Raw genomic sequence first — 12892 nt, forward strand, 5'->3', positions numbered from 1 at the left:
AAAAAAAAAAAAAAACATACAAAAAAAAAAACAAACCTCAGTTCCACAATAAAATACAAAAGTGGCAAAAGTTCATGTGTGTGCTTTGCTGTCCTTGGCTTTGCTTCTAATTGGGCTTTGCCATCCATGAAGGGCTAACAGTACTCTTCAGGGTAGGCTCCTTGGCTTTTGGTGAATGCCTGTGAGGGTCCTACTACTAACTTTGCAACTGCAATCTTGTTATGTTTTATAGTCAAGCTCTAAACCTAAAGGATGCTAGAGTCTAAGAACAAACTGGGAGGTAAGAGGAAAGAACAATTCCAATTATTGCCAAGAAAGAAAAAGTAAACAGGCCAGTGTGGTTGGAGAATATTGAAGGCTTCCTGCACAAACAAATGAACTGAAAACCAGGTTTTAATCCTAGCTCTGCCTCACCCAGCGAGGTGGCCTATCCCTTAACCTGTCTGGCTCTTTTTCTCCTAGAAGAATGAGAAGGCTTGGTGAAATGGTCACATCTGATGGTCCCTTCCGACACTGACATTCCTTGCTTGCTCTGTAAAGTCAGCCTGCTCAGTGGTCACACACATCTTATCTCCCTTTAGTTCCGTGCTCATTACTGCTGAATGTTGTGAATCTGACACCCAGAAGCTAACAAGAAAGGTGCTTGTATATGATGAGAATATCTAAGTGAGTACAATGCCTCTGCCATTCAAATGGTTATGGTTTCCATACCCAGAAGTAGGTTATATCTGCCATGGGAGTTTAAAGGGGGAAAAAATAACATGTCCTATTTGATTGGAGAATATAGACTAGCTAAGGTGCAGTGATACCACATTGTGACAGGAATTAGCTTAGGTGACCACAGAAGCACCAGAAGTGTTTATATAGAGCAATGGTGTGTGGGTGTGTGTCTGTGTATACATGTGTGAGAAAGCAAATTTCAAGCAGAGGTGATACTCAGGCTCAGCAGAGAGCAAGGTCAACATACACTGGAGAGAAGAGACTGCTCAGAATGGTAGCATGAAGTGGGTGCCACTGGCAGCTCTATTCTTCCATCGGCACAGAAAACTTGGGCTTCGTGGCCTTGTCTTCCGAGATTCTAAGATGGTTCTTCAACCTCAAAAAGTCACTGCAGCCTGTCCTTAGTCACTGTGATGTCCATTTGTCTGTCACATACGCTTTTTCATTTTGCATTGTGGCCCTGCATAGGGCTTTATTGAGCAATGCTTAAGAGGTGTTCTGAAACCCTCTGCAAATTAAAGGGTTAATTAAGCACGTGAGAACTGGGGGTAGGAAATCATCACTAAGAAATTTTAATTACATCTCTCAGAGTAACATTGAATAAATAGGTTGTTTTCCATTATGTATTGCCAAGTTGCTCAGCTCAAGGAAGTTTTCCTTCTGGTATGATCCTATAGTGACACCCTGGTTTGTCTGCACTTCCCAACTTCAGCACCCAAGGCCAGGTACCTCAGGAAACTCTCAGTCATAGGGATTTTCCAAGAGCTGGTCATTCTACCTGACCCCTGACCTTACTTCATTCAGACGGAAAAGACTTAATGCCCTCTGGTTCTCTACACTGGAGGTAGGTTTTGTTTACCTTCTCTTGTCTTCCAAGTAAGTCAGAAAAGGTCTGTTGAGGTGCTGTGACCATATTTTCTCCTTTTGTATGTGTGTGTATATGCATGTGTGTGCGTGTATTTGAGACAGGATCTCACTATGTAGTCCAGGCTGGCCTTGAAGTCATGATCCTCCTACCTCAGCCTCTCCCCAGGTGCTGGGGTTTTAGGAGTGTGTTGCTTTTTAATTGTTTTGCTCATTGTGGATGGTTTTCTATATTCCTACAATGACCTTCTAACATACTCTTAACTTGTGAATTCCTGGGTTCATGCATAATTCAAGGTCACCATTTCTTCTTTGTTCTGATAGTATATGTCTTGGAAATTGACCCAGTGCCATGTCTTTAGTTTTGCTGTTACAGTTCCTTCACTTTGAGCAGTTCCGGAGGCTCACTCTGAGGGCTACTGACCATATTTCCCAGAAGATGAAACAGAGCTTGATTCACAGAGTTGGGTCCATGCACCTGTAGACACAGCTCTGTTTTGTGGCCAAGACATTCCCACTCAAATAGAAGTTCGTGCTGCTCTGATGCAGACTCAAGGGCTTGATGCCATGGGTAAAACCGATGACTTTGACAGTCACATCTGCGTATCTCTTCTCTAATCTCCATGCCCATTACCACTTGCCTATGAAGTTCCTCACTTGGATGTTCAATAGGGATCTTTAAAATACCCCAAGTGAAATTTAACTGCCCTCAAACCCTTAAACTTCCTCCCCAAAGTGCTTTTCTGCCTCAATAAATGGCAAAATTCCAGTTGCTTGGGTCAAAAAAATCTTGGCTTGTCAGCAAGCCCTACTGGCTTAACCTTCAAATAGTCACACACTACATAATGCCACGTTGGTCAGTGGTGGATCATATGTGCAATGGTGTGTTCCATACAGACCCCGCTTGTAGTAAGCTTTAGCTGCTATAGGTTGTCTTCCTGGTGTTCACATAACCTAATGATGCACTTTCCAGAATGTCTGATGTTCAGCAATACATGACTGTGCATCCAGTCCCACTCATTCTCCCCACAGTGCCTGTCACCTCCTTTGTCCATCAGTCATGGCTCTCCTGGATGATTGCCATGGCCTCCTAATTGATCTTCCTGCTTCTTTTTGTCCTACTAGTTTATTCATCAGGCAACAGCTAGAGAAATTCTCTAAAACTGCTGTATTCGGTCGTACCACCCACACTCAAAATGTCCTCACTTCAGAGTAAATGCCAGTGACCTTATAGATGGGCTCTGGGCTTTACTCAGCCCATCTCTCCTGATCCCCCTTCATGAACTCCATGACTTCATTGCCCCCTCCTCTTTGCCTTTTCCATTCTCCTCCAGCCACACTGGCTGCGGTGCAGTTCTCAAGTACTTCTGCTTTAATCCAGGTCCTAATGGTGACTTTTTTGTTCATCTGACATGCTTTTTCCCCAGGTCCAGACCTAGGTCTTTTTTCAAATGTCATCTGCTCAGGAAGTCCTCCCCAATCATTCTATTGGAAGTTGTAATGCTTACCACTTAAGAAGCACTCTCTTGTTCTCGTTTATGCTTTGTCTTCACATCACTTACAACTCTATCGCATGCTATCTACTTATCTCATCTACAGAATGTAAATGGCACAAAGGCATGTCTGTTTTGTTCATTGCTGTATCCTTAGTGACAATTATAGCAGCTCCTGACATTCAGTAGGTATTTGATATTTGTTTAATGGATGAATATACTTAGTCTCAGGTTGACAAATTGTACCATGTAGTAGCTGGAAAGCGGGTTTGGAATCAGGCTGGTTTGAACACTGTCCTTGTCATTTTTTAATTGTATAGCCCTGGAAAAGTCATACTAAATCTGTTTTCTCCTATGTAAAATGTGGATTATAATTTTTGGCCTACAGGATTGTTATAGGATGAGAGAAGACATGTTCAATCAGGTATGATAGAGAGCATTCAACAGGAGGAGTTAGCATGATTTTTGTAATCCAGGTGGGTACATGACTGTTGTGAGCCAGAGCCTGGTAAACCTCTACCCACACAGTGGCCTAGTGTCATTGGAGGAAACTTGGAATGGGCATTTTTGACCATTTCACACATAGTATAAGCAAATTACCTTTTGAACATGTTTTAAGGATTGAAACATTGAACACTGCAGAGATGAAACATCATGGAAACAAAAAAGCAAACAAGTTTATTATCCACCTTTATCAGAAGGTCTAAATGTCTGTTTTATAAATCTGTTACAAATCTTTCTGCTAGTCTTTGACCCAGAAAATAAAGCCCATAATGGAATTCATTTTGATTTTTTCTGAAGAATAAACTCTTTGTTTTCTGAGCATGTCATGCTCAGAGCCATAATCTCTATCCAACATTCAGAAAGAATAAACACATAGCTTAAGTAACTATTTTGTTCTAAACAAAGATCCCAGTGGTTCCTGCCACTCTCTCAGGAGCATTACCACCATCTATTGTTTGGATTTCCTCATTACTACACAGGCGATAACATCCTGGTGGTAGTATGCAATGCCAGTGAAAAGGCCAAATTAAAGGGAGAAAAAGGTTATTTTCAACTAAGAAGTTGTTACATAGAATAAAGGGCAGCTTTCCTGACATAACTATGTTGAAAAGCACCCTTTCCCCCTATTTAATAAGCAGGATTTAAAAAATTGATCAGTTTCAGTGTTTGAAGAGTTCATGAACACACAATCTCACCACATTTCCTACTTTTATGATTCACTGAAGCCAAAGCTCTAAGCACATTTCACACTGCATCCCTTTCTTGTCCACGCTGTGAGGTTATCAGGTGCCAGTGGCATCATCTTCCCAACACACATAAGGTTACATCACAGCATCTTCCTTTTGGAACTCAAGACTCCTGGACTTGGTTATATGCGGATAGCAAAATCACATAAATCATCATTTACTCTTTTCCCTAATGAGTTTGGTTAGGAATAATAATGACTGATCTTGCATCACGTACTCAACATTCAGAAACAACTAATACTACTCATCTGGCTTGCAAAATATCATTTGAAAATAAGGTATTTGTCGCAAATATCCTTGGGTATGATCTACATCATTAAAACGGTCCTGTGGGTGCCCTGCCCCTGTGTCTTAGGCTGGAGTGTGTGTCAGCAACATTATTGATATTTTGGACTGGATAGTTTTTTGGGGCAGGGGAGCTGTCCTTTCCACTGCTGAGAGGCATCCCCAGCCCTTTATTCACTACTGTAGATCCCAATAGCAGCTCCCCAGTTGTGACAACCAGAAATGCCTGCACACAAACCAAATGTGTGGTTACACCTGTAATTCTACTTCTGAGATAGAAGTTTCAGATGGGCCAACCTGAGTGATTTAGTGCAATTCTGTAACAAAAAGAAACATTTTATTTTATTCTTCATCTGATTTATTTGCAAATGCCAGTGGGGTAACAGTTATTACTATTAATTAGTATCTACTATATGCTAATACCTAGTTTGTCTCTGTGTTCTCAGCATTACTGCAGTTCATTTCTAGAGAACTAGGTGCTGGGCTAATTACAATGTACTCTCCCCCAAATTAACAGAGGTGGTTCAATCTTGGGACAAAGGCAAAGGCCTAGAGTTAGCTCTGCCAAGGGTGCAAGATTGGAAATTAGACTCTAACTAAAGAGCTCTTCATACTAGCAACAAAATCTTTCACTTTCAACAGCCCTCAATCTTCAGCCCCCCTCTCCCCACAAAGGCAACTAAATACAGTGGACCCTACAGTTACAACCAGCCTGACATATAAACAACTTGGGTTATAATAAGAATTTTAGTTATAATGTACGAACAAAGTCTTGAGTTATGACCTGAATGTTGGCTACTTATGCTTCCAGATTTAACCCTTAAAAAGTTTTTGGAAGAAACACTATAATATACTTTCCTGTGTGGGGTTAAATGAGAAATCCTGGTTAAGTGGAAATTCCAGATCTGCCTGGAAGAAAGTGTGGTCTAAAAATACACAGGAAAGAGACTTTGAAGTCAGTTAACCAACGTGAGTTACAACCATCCCTCAGGAATGAACTGAGTTTGTAATTCAAGGGTCCACTGTATCATCTCCCAATACTCCCAATTTCCCCAAAGCTGATCCATGATGCATCTATTGGGATGAAAATAAAAGCCAAACAGTTCAATTACAGAATTATATGAAGCAATAAAGGATGAAACAAATAAAAAATTAGATCAATAAGGTGCTTGGCAAGCTCAAAGATGACTTAATAAACACAATGACCAGAGAGTTTAAAGAATACATTAAGAATGTTGAGGTTGTAGTATGGCTACTGTTGGGTGCTTTTAGCCAGATCTACGTTGAGAATCAAGAGCAAAGAGCCCACAGAATGATTTAAAAGTTTTGAGTTTGGCCAGAAAGGAAGCTCCAATAAAGGTATGGACTACAAAATTAGAGCAGAAGAAATCTTGATTGCTGAGAAGGAACAGAATAGAAAAGATGGCCTGAGGGCATCACACGAAGCAGGACTCCCACCCCTTCACAGCTTTAGAATTGCAAAAGTTTAAGAATTTGCTTTGAGACGGAAGCCCCATAGCACCATGTTGCACAAAGGAGATGGCCTAGAGAATTTGTTCCTTAGAATTAGATGCAGAGGGCTCAGTGATCCAGGCACTCAATCCCCACAGCTAAGACAAAGACTATTACTGCTTCCCCTGGTAGCAGACCTTGGCATCATCCACGTGGTGCTGGTTTTAGATGCATGCAGAATGAAAAGAGTTGTGGGATCAGGAAGTCTTCTACTCAGATTTCAGAAGGTGGCCTCAGAGGCCAGGCAGTGAGCCTCTGAGAGGCAGTGTGTGAAGCTGTGAGTGTGAAGCCAAAGGTACAGTGGAGACCCAGAAGTTTGGAAAAACTAGAAGCATGGATCATGTGAGAAAAACTGCAGAGGGAGTAGAGGTGGCCCAAGAGAGTAGTCTTGGGAGTTATAATCACAAGAAGTACCTTTGGGGCAGAGCCACCCAAGTCATTTGGAGGCTACAAATAGCCACAGATTGCCAGAGCTGCTGGAAGTGGAACTGTGGGATTTGTCATGCTGGATTTTGGACTTGCTTTGGTCCCATTCCTTTGTATTCCCCTTTTTGTAACCTTTGGAATAGAAATGTCTGTCTCGTTCTATTGAATGCTGGAAGTGTTTAACTTTCTTTTCATTTGCACAGGGGCTTACAGCTAAGAATTTACCTTAAATCTCAGAGGTGACTTTGGATTTGGATTTTTTCAGCAATGCTGAAACTGTTAGGACTTTGGAAACTTAGATACAGAGTAAATGCCTTTTGTGTAAAGGAATATACATGAGTCTTTAGGGGGCCAAGGACAGGGACAGAATGTTATGGCTTGGGTCTAGCTGTCCTCCTAAAGCCTCATGTGGTCATAGGTGGCTGAATCTACAGTATGTGATGCTAGGATTAAGGGTATGTGGTTACTAAAACTACTATGTGTGAGTGATTGGTTTGGCACTACCCTAATCCTGCTGGTCTGAATAAGATAAAAAGGGTGGAAAAACACTATTAGGGTCCCTTGTTTTTGCTCTTTTCCCACCATGAACTGTTGACCCTGCCATATGCCAACCTGCTTTGGAGCCAGTCAATTATGGACTGAAAGAAACCTCTATGAACTATAAGCCAAAGAACCCTTTCCCCTGGGAAAAAAAAGAACACAGTAATAAACTAGCTGAGCTAAAAAAAAAAAAAAAAAAAAAAAAAACAACAGAAAAAAAAAAAAAAAAAAAAAAAAAAAAAGCAAAACATGAATGATCAATTTAGCAAAGAATTAGAGTTCATGAAAAGGTACCAAATAGAAATTCAGGAATATAAATATTCCACAGAAAGTGTGGGCAGCATAAGTGATCAGTGTGAGGAGATAGTGTCAGAACTAGAAGATAAAGCAGAGGTAGGTTACAATATATTCAGAGATATCTTAAACCAAAAGATTATGGAAAAAGGACCCAATAGCTGCTGGATGGCACAAAGAAGACAAGTCTAAGATTAAATGGAATTAGTGAAAAATCAGAAGATGGCAGGAAAATACCCTTTCAAGGTAGCACAGGAAAGACTGAGATGGCAGCCTGACTGAAAGCAGGATAAAGGTTTATTATTTTTTAAGGGATGGTCTTTTAAAATTAGACTGTGGACTTGGAAGAAGAAATGGGTAGAGAGGATGCCAGATGCAAAGAGAATTTTTCATAGTTTTATAATAGGTGTGCAGATATGGAGTCAAGTCCTGAATGGAGTCTTACCTTGGGCAAGAGGAAGGGGATGGAGAAAAATGTTGGGGATTGACATTGTTAAAAAAGAGGGAGGCCGGGTGTGGTGGCGCATGCCTGTAATCCCAGCACTCAGGAGGCTGAGGCAGGAGGATCGCTGTGAGTTCGAGCCCAGCCTGTGAGTTCCAGGTCAGTCTCAACTACATAGTGAGACCCTGTCTCAAAAAAACAAAAAAAAAAATAAGAGGGAGACTGAGACTGTGTCATGAGGCCTAAATCTTCTTGATGAAGTGGGAGGCAGGGTACAACTACCTGCTCACAGTTGAAGGCAAGGGTCTCACCAGGCTCATGCAAAGTAGCAAAGCTAATGAGGTAGAAATGTCATTTATAGATAAATGGAATGATGGTTACATTTCAGATGAATTTAGCCTAATATTATAAATTTGTATACCAACACTTAGTAAGTCAGAAGCAAACAGAAAGAAAACAAATGGCATTATATCAGTCACTGCTAAATAGGTCTACAAAGTACCAAAAAATTGGGTGGCTTAAAAGAGTAACAGTTCTGGAGGTTAAAAGTCAGAAATCACAGTTGATGGGACCATGCTCTTTCTGAAGGCTCTAGGGGAGCTTTTAGCTTTGGGTGTTCCCTGGCCAGCCTGATGTCACTTAGCTTATAGACACTTCCCTCCAGTCGTAAGGTCATCCCGTCCCTGTGTCTTCACAATGTCTTCCTTCTGTGTCTGTGTGCCCACATTGCTTTTAAGGGAATACCAGTCATGCTGGATTAGCGCTAACTCTAGTGTTCTAAATTTTAATACCTCAACAAAAGATTTTCTTTCCAAGTGATGTCAGATTCTAAGGCACTGATGCTTCAAAATTCCTCTTTCAGGGAATACAATTAAACCCATGCCAGGTCTAAGGATATAGGATCAAGGATAGCACATGCACCTGGTTAAAGGGAGGAAAAAATGAAAGATGCCAATGAGAACATCAGTGGGAAGGTTGACCCTGGGGTCTGAGAAGGGAAGGAGGCAAATAGGGTCTGACTTCTAGAGATCAGAGTCAGACTGACAGGGTAAGGGTGAACGGTTTGCAGGTGGGGAGTCATGGGGATGGTTCAGCAAGTTTCATAGGAAGAAAAGACTGGAGGACGGGGCTTTATCAGTGCTACAAGGCTGGAGGTCCGGCGGGGACTGTGGCAGGTCAGCTAGCAGGAGGGGAATCCCCCAGAGGTCAGGGTGCTGACAGCAGCTTCTCCACTGCATGGAAGAAGTACAGAGGCAATGTCAGGTAACAGGATGGAAGATGACTGTAATGACAGGTCACAGTCCTCAAGGAAGGTAAGGGAGCATTCCATAGCTTAGGAGCCAGGAGCTTAGGAAGAGTGTAACAGAACTGGAAGAGAAATACTCCAAGAGTTGCTAGAAGCAATGGTGGCACAAATTTGGAAGGAATCTGAGCAGTGGGGTCAGGTAAGCTCCTGTTGAGGCAGAGGCACAATGGCAAAAGGTCCTCTTTTGTTGAGGACTTGGAATAAATCGTAATAGGGACACAGGGGGAGTGTTATGACTTGTGTCTAGATGTCCTTCTAAAGTCTCATATGGTCATAGGCAGGACTTTTCAGAGGTGGCTGGATCAAGGATATGATACTGGGACAGATTCACCTGTGAGGTGCTAGGATTAAGGGTGTGAATGCTATCCCCTCTAAGGTCAGGTAGCCTGGATAAGATATAAGGGACAAAAAGAGCTTTTGCTTGTCTCTTGTTGCCTCCTGCTTGCCCTGCTTTGCCATGGACTGTTTCTTCTCTGCAATGTCCCTCTGCCATGCCTACTTTAGAGCCAGCTGCCTATGAACTGAAACCTCTACAAGCTGTTAGCCAAATAAACTTCTTCCTTTAATTCTGGGTGTCGGGTATTTTGTTTCAGCAATAAGAGAAGTAACAAAGACAGGGAGGAAAAATGAAAGCAAAATTATGAGTCAAAGAATTAACCAGATGGTTTATGCTGTGATAGTCCTTCATTTATTGAGCAGAACTTACTTTTATTTTGAATCTCCTTCTCCATGTAACAAGGTGGTAGCTGAAAAACCCTGCTCTTGATAAACCAAAATGTTAGTACTGATCTTTATCAGGGCCCTCTGCCTAAGCCAGTCAGCACAGTAGTCTGCAAAGTCCATGCTGACACAGCCTGCAGGTACAGATAGATGGAAGGCAGGGCAGAGGCAGCCAGTGCAGGGGAGGTACTTTGCTTCACATCCTTCTTCACAACATGGGGCTGCTTGCAGTGTTGACACACAATAAGCCCTCAATAAATGTGAGTGGTGACTGTTAAAAATGTGTTGTGCAGAATCACAGTAATGATAACGGTAGTAAGACTCATTCTCTCTCCCTCCTTTCCCCAAAGATAAACGTTCTGGGATTATTTCAGTGTATTCTTTATTTCTGCAGATTCCTGATAAAAGCACAATCTTGAATAAAAGCACACCATTGTACTTAAAGGCAACATTACACAGCAAGCAAAAGCTGCCCCCCGATCCTGTCACAGAAGGAAACCTCAGGAAGAAGTCCCTACCTCCTGGCAGTTTGATGGTTATTCACATCAGCTACACCTTTGGAGCTCAATCCCATCCCTCATTTTCACCAACTTCTTTCACTGAAATGTGTGTTCACAAATTGCATGTGTGTGTGCATGTACACAGAAGGCCATTGGCAGGTGTAGCAATGATGCTCTGGAAAAGTGACCCCAACACGATGAAGCAGCTACAGCAAGAGGGTTTTACAGCAGGGGCCAGAACTCTCCTCAGGAGCCTGTACATTCTAACAATGTCACTGGGGTTGCCTAAAATTAGAAGTCCAGTGGGGTCTTGGTCTTGAGGTCACTCTTGTCGTGGGCTTCCCCGCAAGCAGAAACACAGGGGCAATCCGTGATGGGAAGGAGGATGTAGGAATGTGAGCACCATGGCCAGCTGGCAGGGAGGCTTCACTATTGAGGAGACTTGGACACAGCGCATCAGACCTGCAGTTCACCTGGGGCCTACATGCCTGGTCTGGTGACAGATACAACATTCAAAAGACTGTGCTTCTCCTACCATTCTCACCAAGTGCTGGGAACTTTCCATACTCACAATTGATTCCTATGTCAAGCATGTGATGGGAGCCTCAAGAGTTCCCTGTAAAGGTAATTAGCTGGTGGCTTCGGTCCAACCATTTGCCACTTGCATAGCTCACTGTCCCTTCTTTGCATCTGGATGGGCAGTCACAGCATCTTGATATGTAGCATAGTGTGGCTTTTAGACCATGTATGCCTGTTTTAAGAAAAGCCAGAGAGAAGAGTTTGAGGCTCCACTTGTCCCTGCTGAGCACTGCAGTGGCCTTGGGAGGTCCTTGTGTAGGCCTGGCCTGGAAGCGTTAGGCTGCTGCCTTAGCTGCCTTAGCTTCCTTAGCTGCTTTTCGGGCCTGGTACTCCTGCTTCGCTTTCTCCCTGTGCTCCTGCTCCTTCTGTATTAACTGCACCAGCTCCAAGTGCCACTCCTGCAGTTTTTGGTCATAGGTAGCAAGGTCTTCAGGCTCACAGGTGGGGAGCTTCTCCTTGACAAGCTGGGTGGTCAGAGTCAAAAGGCTTTCTGACTCAACTCTGCCAAGAGCCTGCAGCTTAGATTGACAGACCTGTTTGAAATGGAGAGAGGAGAAAGAAGAGGACAGGGAGAGAGAAAGGGGGAAGAGGTTGAGCAGAAAAGAGAAGCAACTTAGTCACTTGCAAAACAGTCCCACACTTTGCTTGCAGGAAAAGCTCTTTGTTGGGATGCTGGCACATGGTTCTTCATCCAGGCTCTGCTCCCTTCTGCCATTTTTCTCCTCAGCTTAGAAGTTTGCCTAAGATGCCTGACATGTGATTTCTCCTCACTGACTCACAAATGGTAAATGGAACTCTATATGCTAGGATTCCTTGTGTCTTGTTTAAAAAACAAACAAATAAAACAAAACAAAACAAAAACCATAAAGATGGCACAGGTGTAACACATGAATGTTTCCACACTGACCTATTCCAATTGAAGCAGCCAATTCCATGAGCCAGAATTCTAAGGTGCAAACAAAATGGCAGAGACATCTGATAGACTGGAATAAGCCTGTTCTTATCTTTCCCTTCAAAGCACCATGGTAAATGCCCTGCCAGAGCAATCTTTTCAGCAGATGGAAATCATTAAGGATTTCTCACTAATGGCATGCTAAACAGGTCCCAGGAACACTTGCACTATTAGAAGCTTCCACCTGCTGTGCCCCCCTGCAGGCAGCCTTTCCATCCTGCCTGCTTACATCTCCATCCCAATGGCAGCTTGGTTTGGTCAGTGATGTATTCCTGGAGAAGTAAAGTATTAAAATGTTAATCTATTTAAGTGCTTCAAGATGTAGATCATCACAGCAGCCACTTATGGTCCCAGCTGCTGCTTATACTGCACATTCCCACGTTCCACAAGCCAATGCTCTGGAGCAAGAGCTGTGCCTTTACTAATATTAAAGAAGGTGGGAGGCAGACAAGGTCCGTGGGTTCCAAGGCATGAATTGGAGGTGTAGTGTGATGGGTCAGTCATACAGTGGGTCCCCCAAAATCTCAGACTAATACAAATCAAGCAATAGGAAGAAAGGATATTAACATGAAAATTATTTCTTCCTGATACCACTCTCCATATGGTTTGGGGCCAAGGAGACAGCCTGGGTCTCAGCATAAGGTCTCAGCTCTGACTCAGAAACTTGTCCAAATCTCAATTCAGTTGCTCACAGGCAAGTATCAGCTTTGACATCATGTGTCCCAAGGAGTCTGCCATCCAGTTTGTGAGAATAAAGGAAGTACAAGGGTGCCTAACACAGCGAGCAGACATCTGCTAATTTCTACATGTAAGTGTGGAAAATGAAGGTTCCATGGCTTGAGTACTTAATGCAGGCACAGATTTCTATCCTGTGAGATTAAATATATAAAGTAGTAGAAAGAAGTGATAATTGTTAGGAGTTGGGCAACAACCTTGGTCCACATGAATGTTATGACGAAAATCTATGGGGCTAAGTCGGTTTTTTTTTTTTTTTTTTTTTTAAGTAAGC

General features: G+C 42.7%; 1 protein-coding gene across 2 annotated transcripts in view; it reads right to left on the minus strand.

Moving 5' to 3' along the window:
• Positions 1-10420: 10420 nt before the first annotated feature.
• Positions 10421-12892, minus strand: part of Mrps27 (mitochondrial ribosomal protein S27) — a 101528-nt gene continuing 99056 nt past the window's right edge. The window contains exon 11 of one of the 2 annotated variants that reach the window (XM_010637329.3): positions 10421-11103. In XM_010637329.3, the coding sequence (XP_010635631.1) occupies positions 11089-11103 (15 nt within the window). In that variant the 3' untranslated portion in view covers positions 10421-11088. Of the gene's footprint in view, positions 11465-12892 lie in introns of both variants that reach the window. The other variant, XM_010637328.3, reaches the window with a different exon arrangement.

Source organism: Fukomys damarensis, unplaced genomic scaffold (genome assembly GCF_012274545.1).
Source record: "Fukomys damarensis isolate Sample0158 unplaced genomic scaffold, DMR_v1.0_HiC HiC_scaffold_1, whole genome shotgun sequence".
NCBI classification, from domain to species: Eukaryota; Metazoa; Chordata; class Mammalia; order Rodentia; family Bathyergidae; genus Fukomys; species Fukomys damarensis.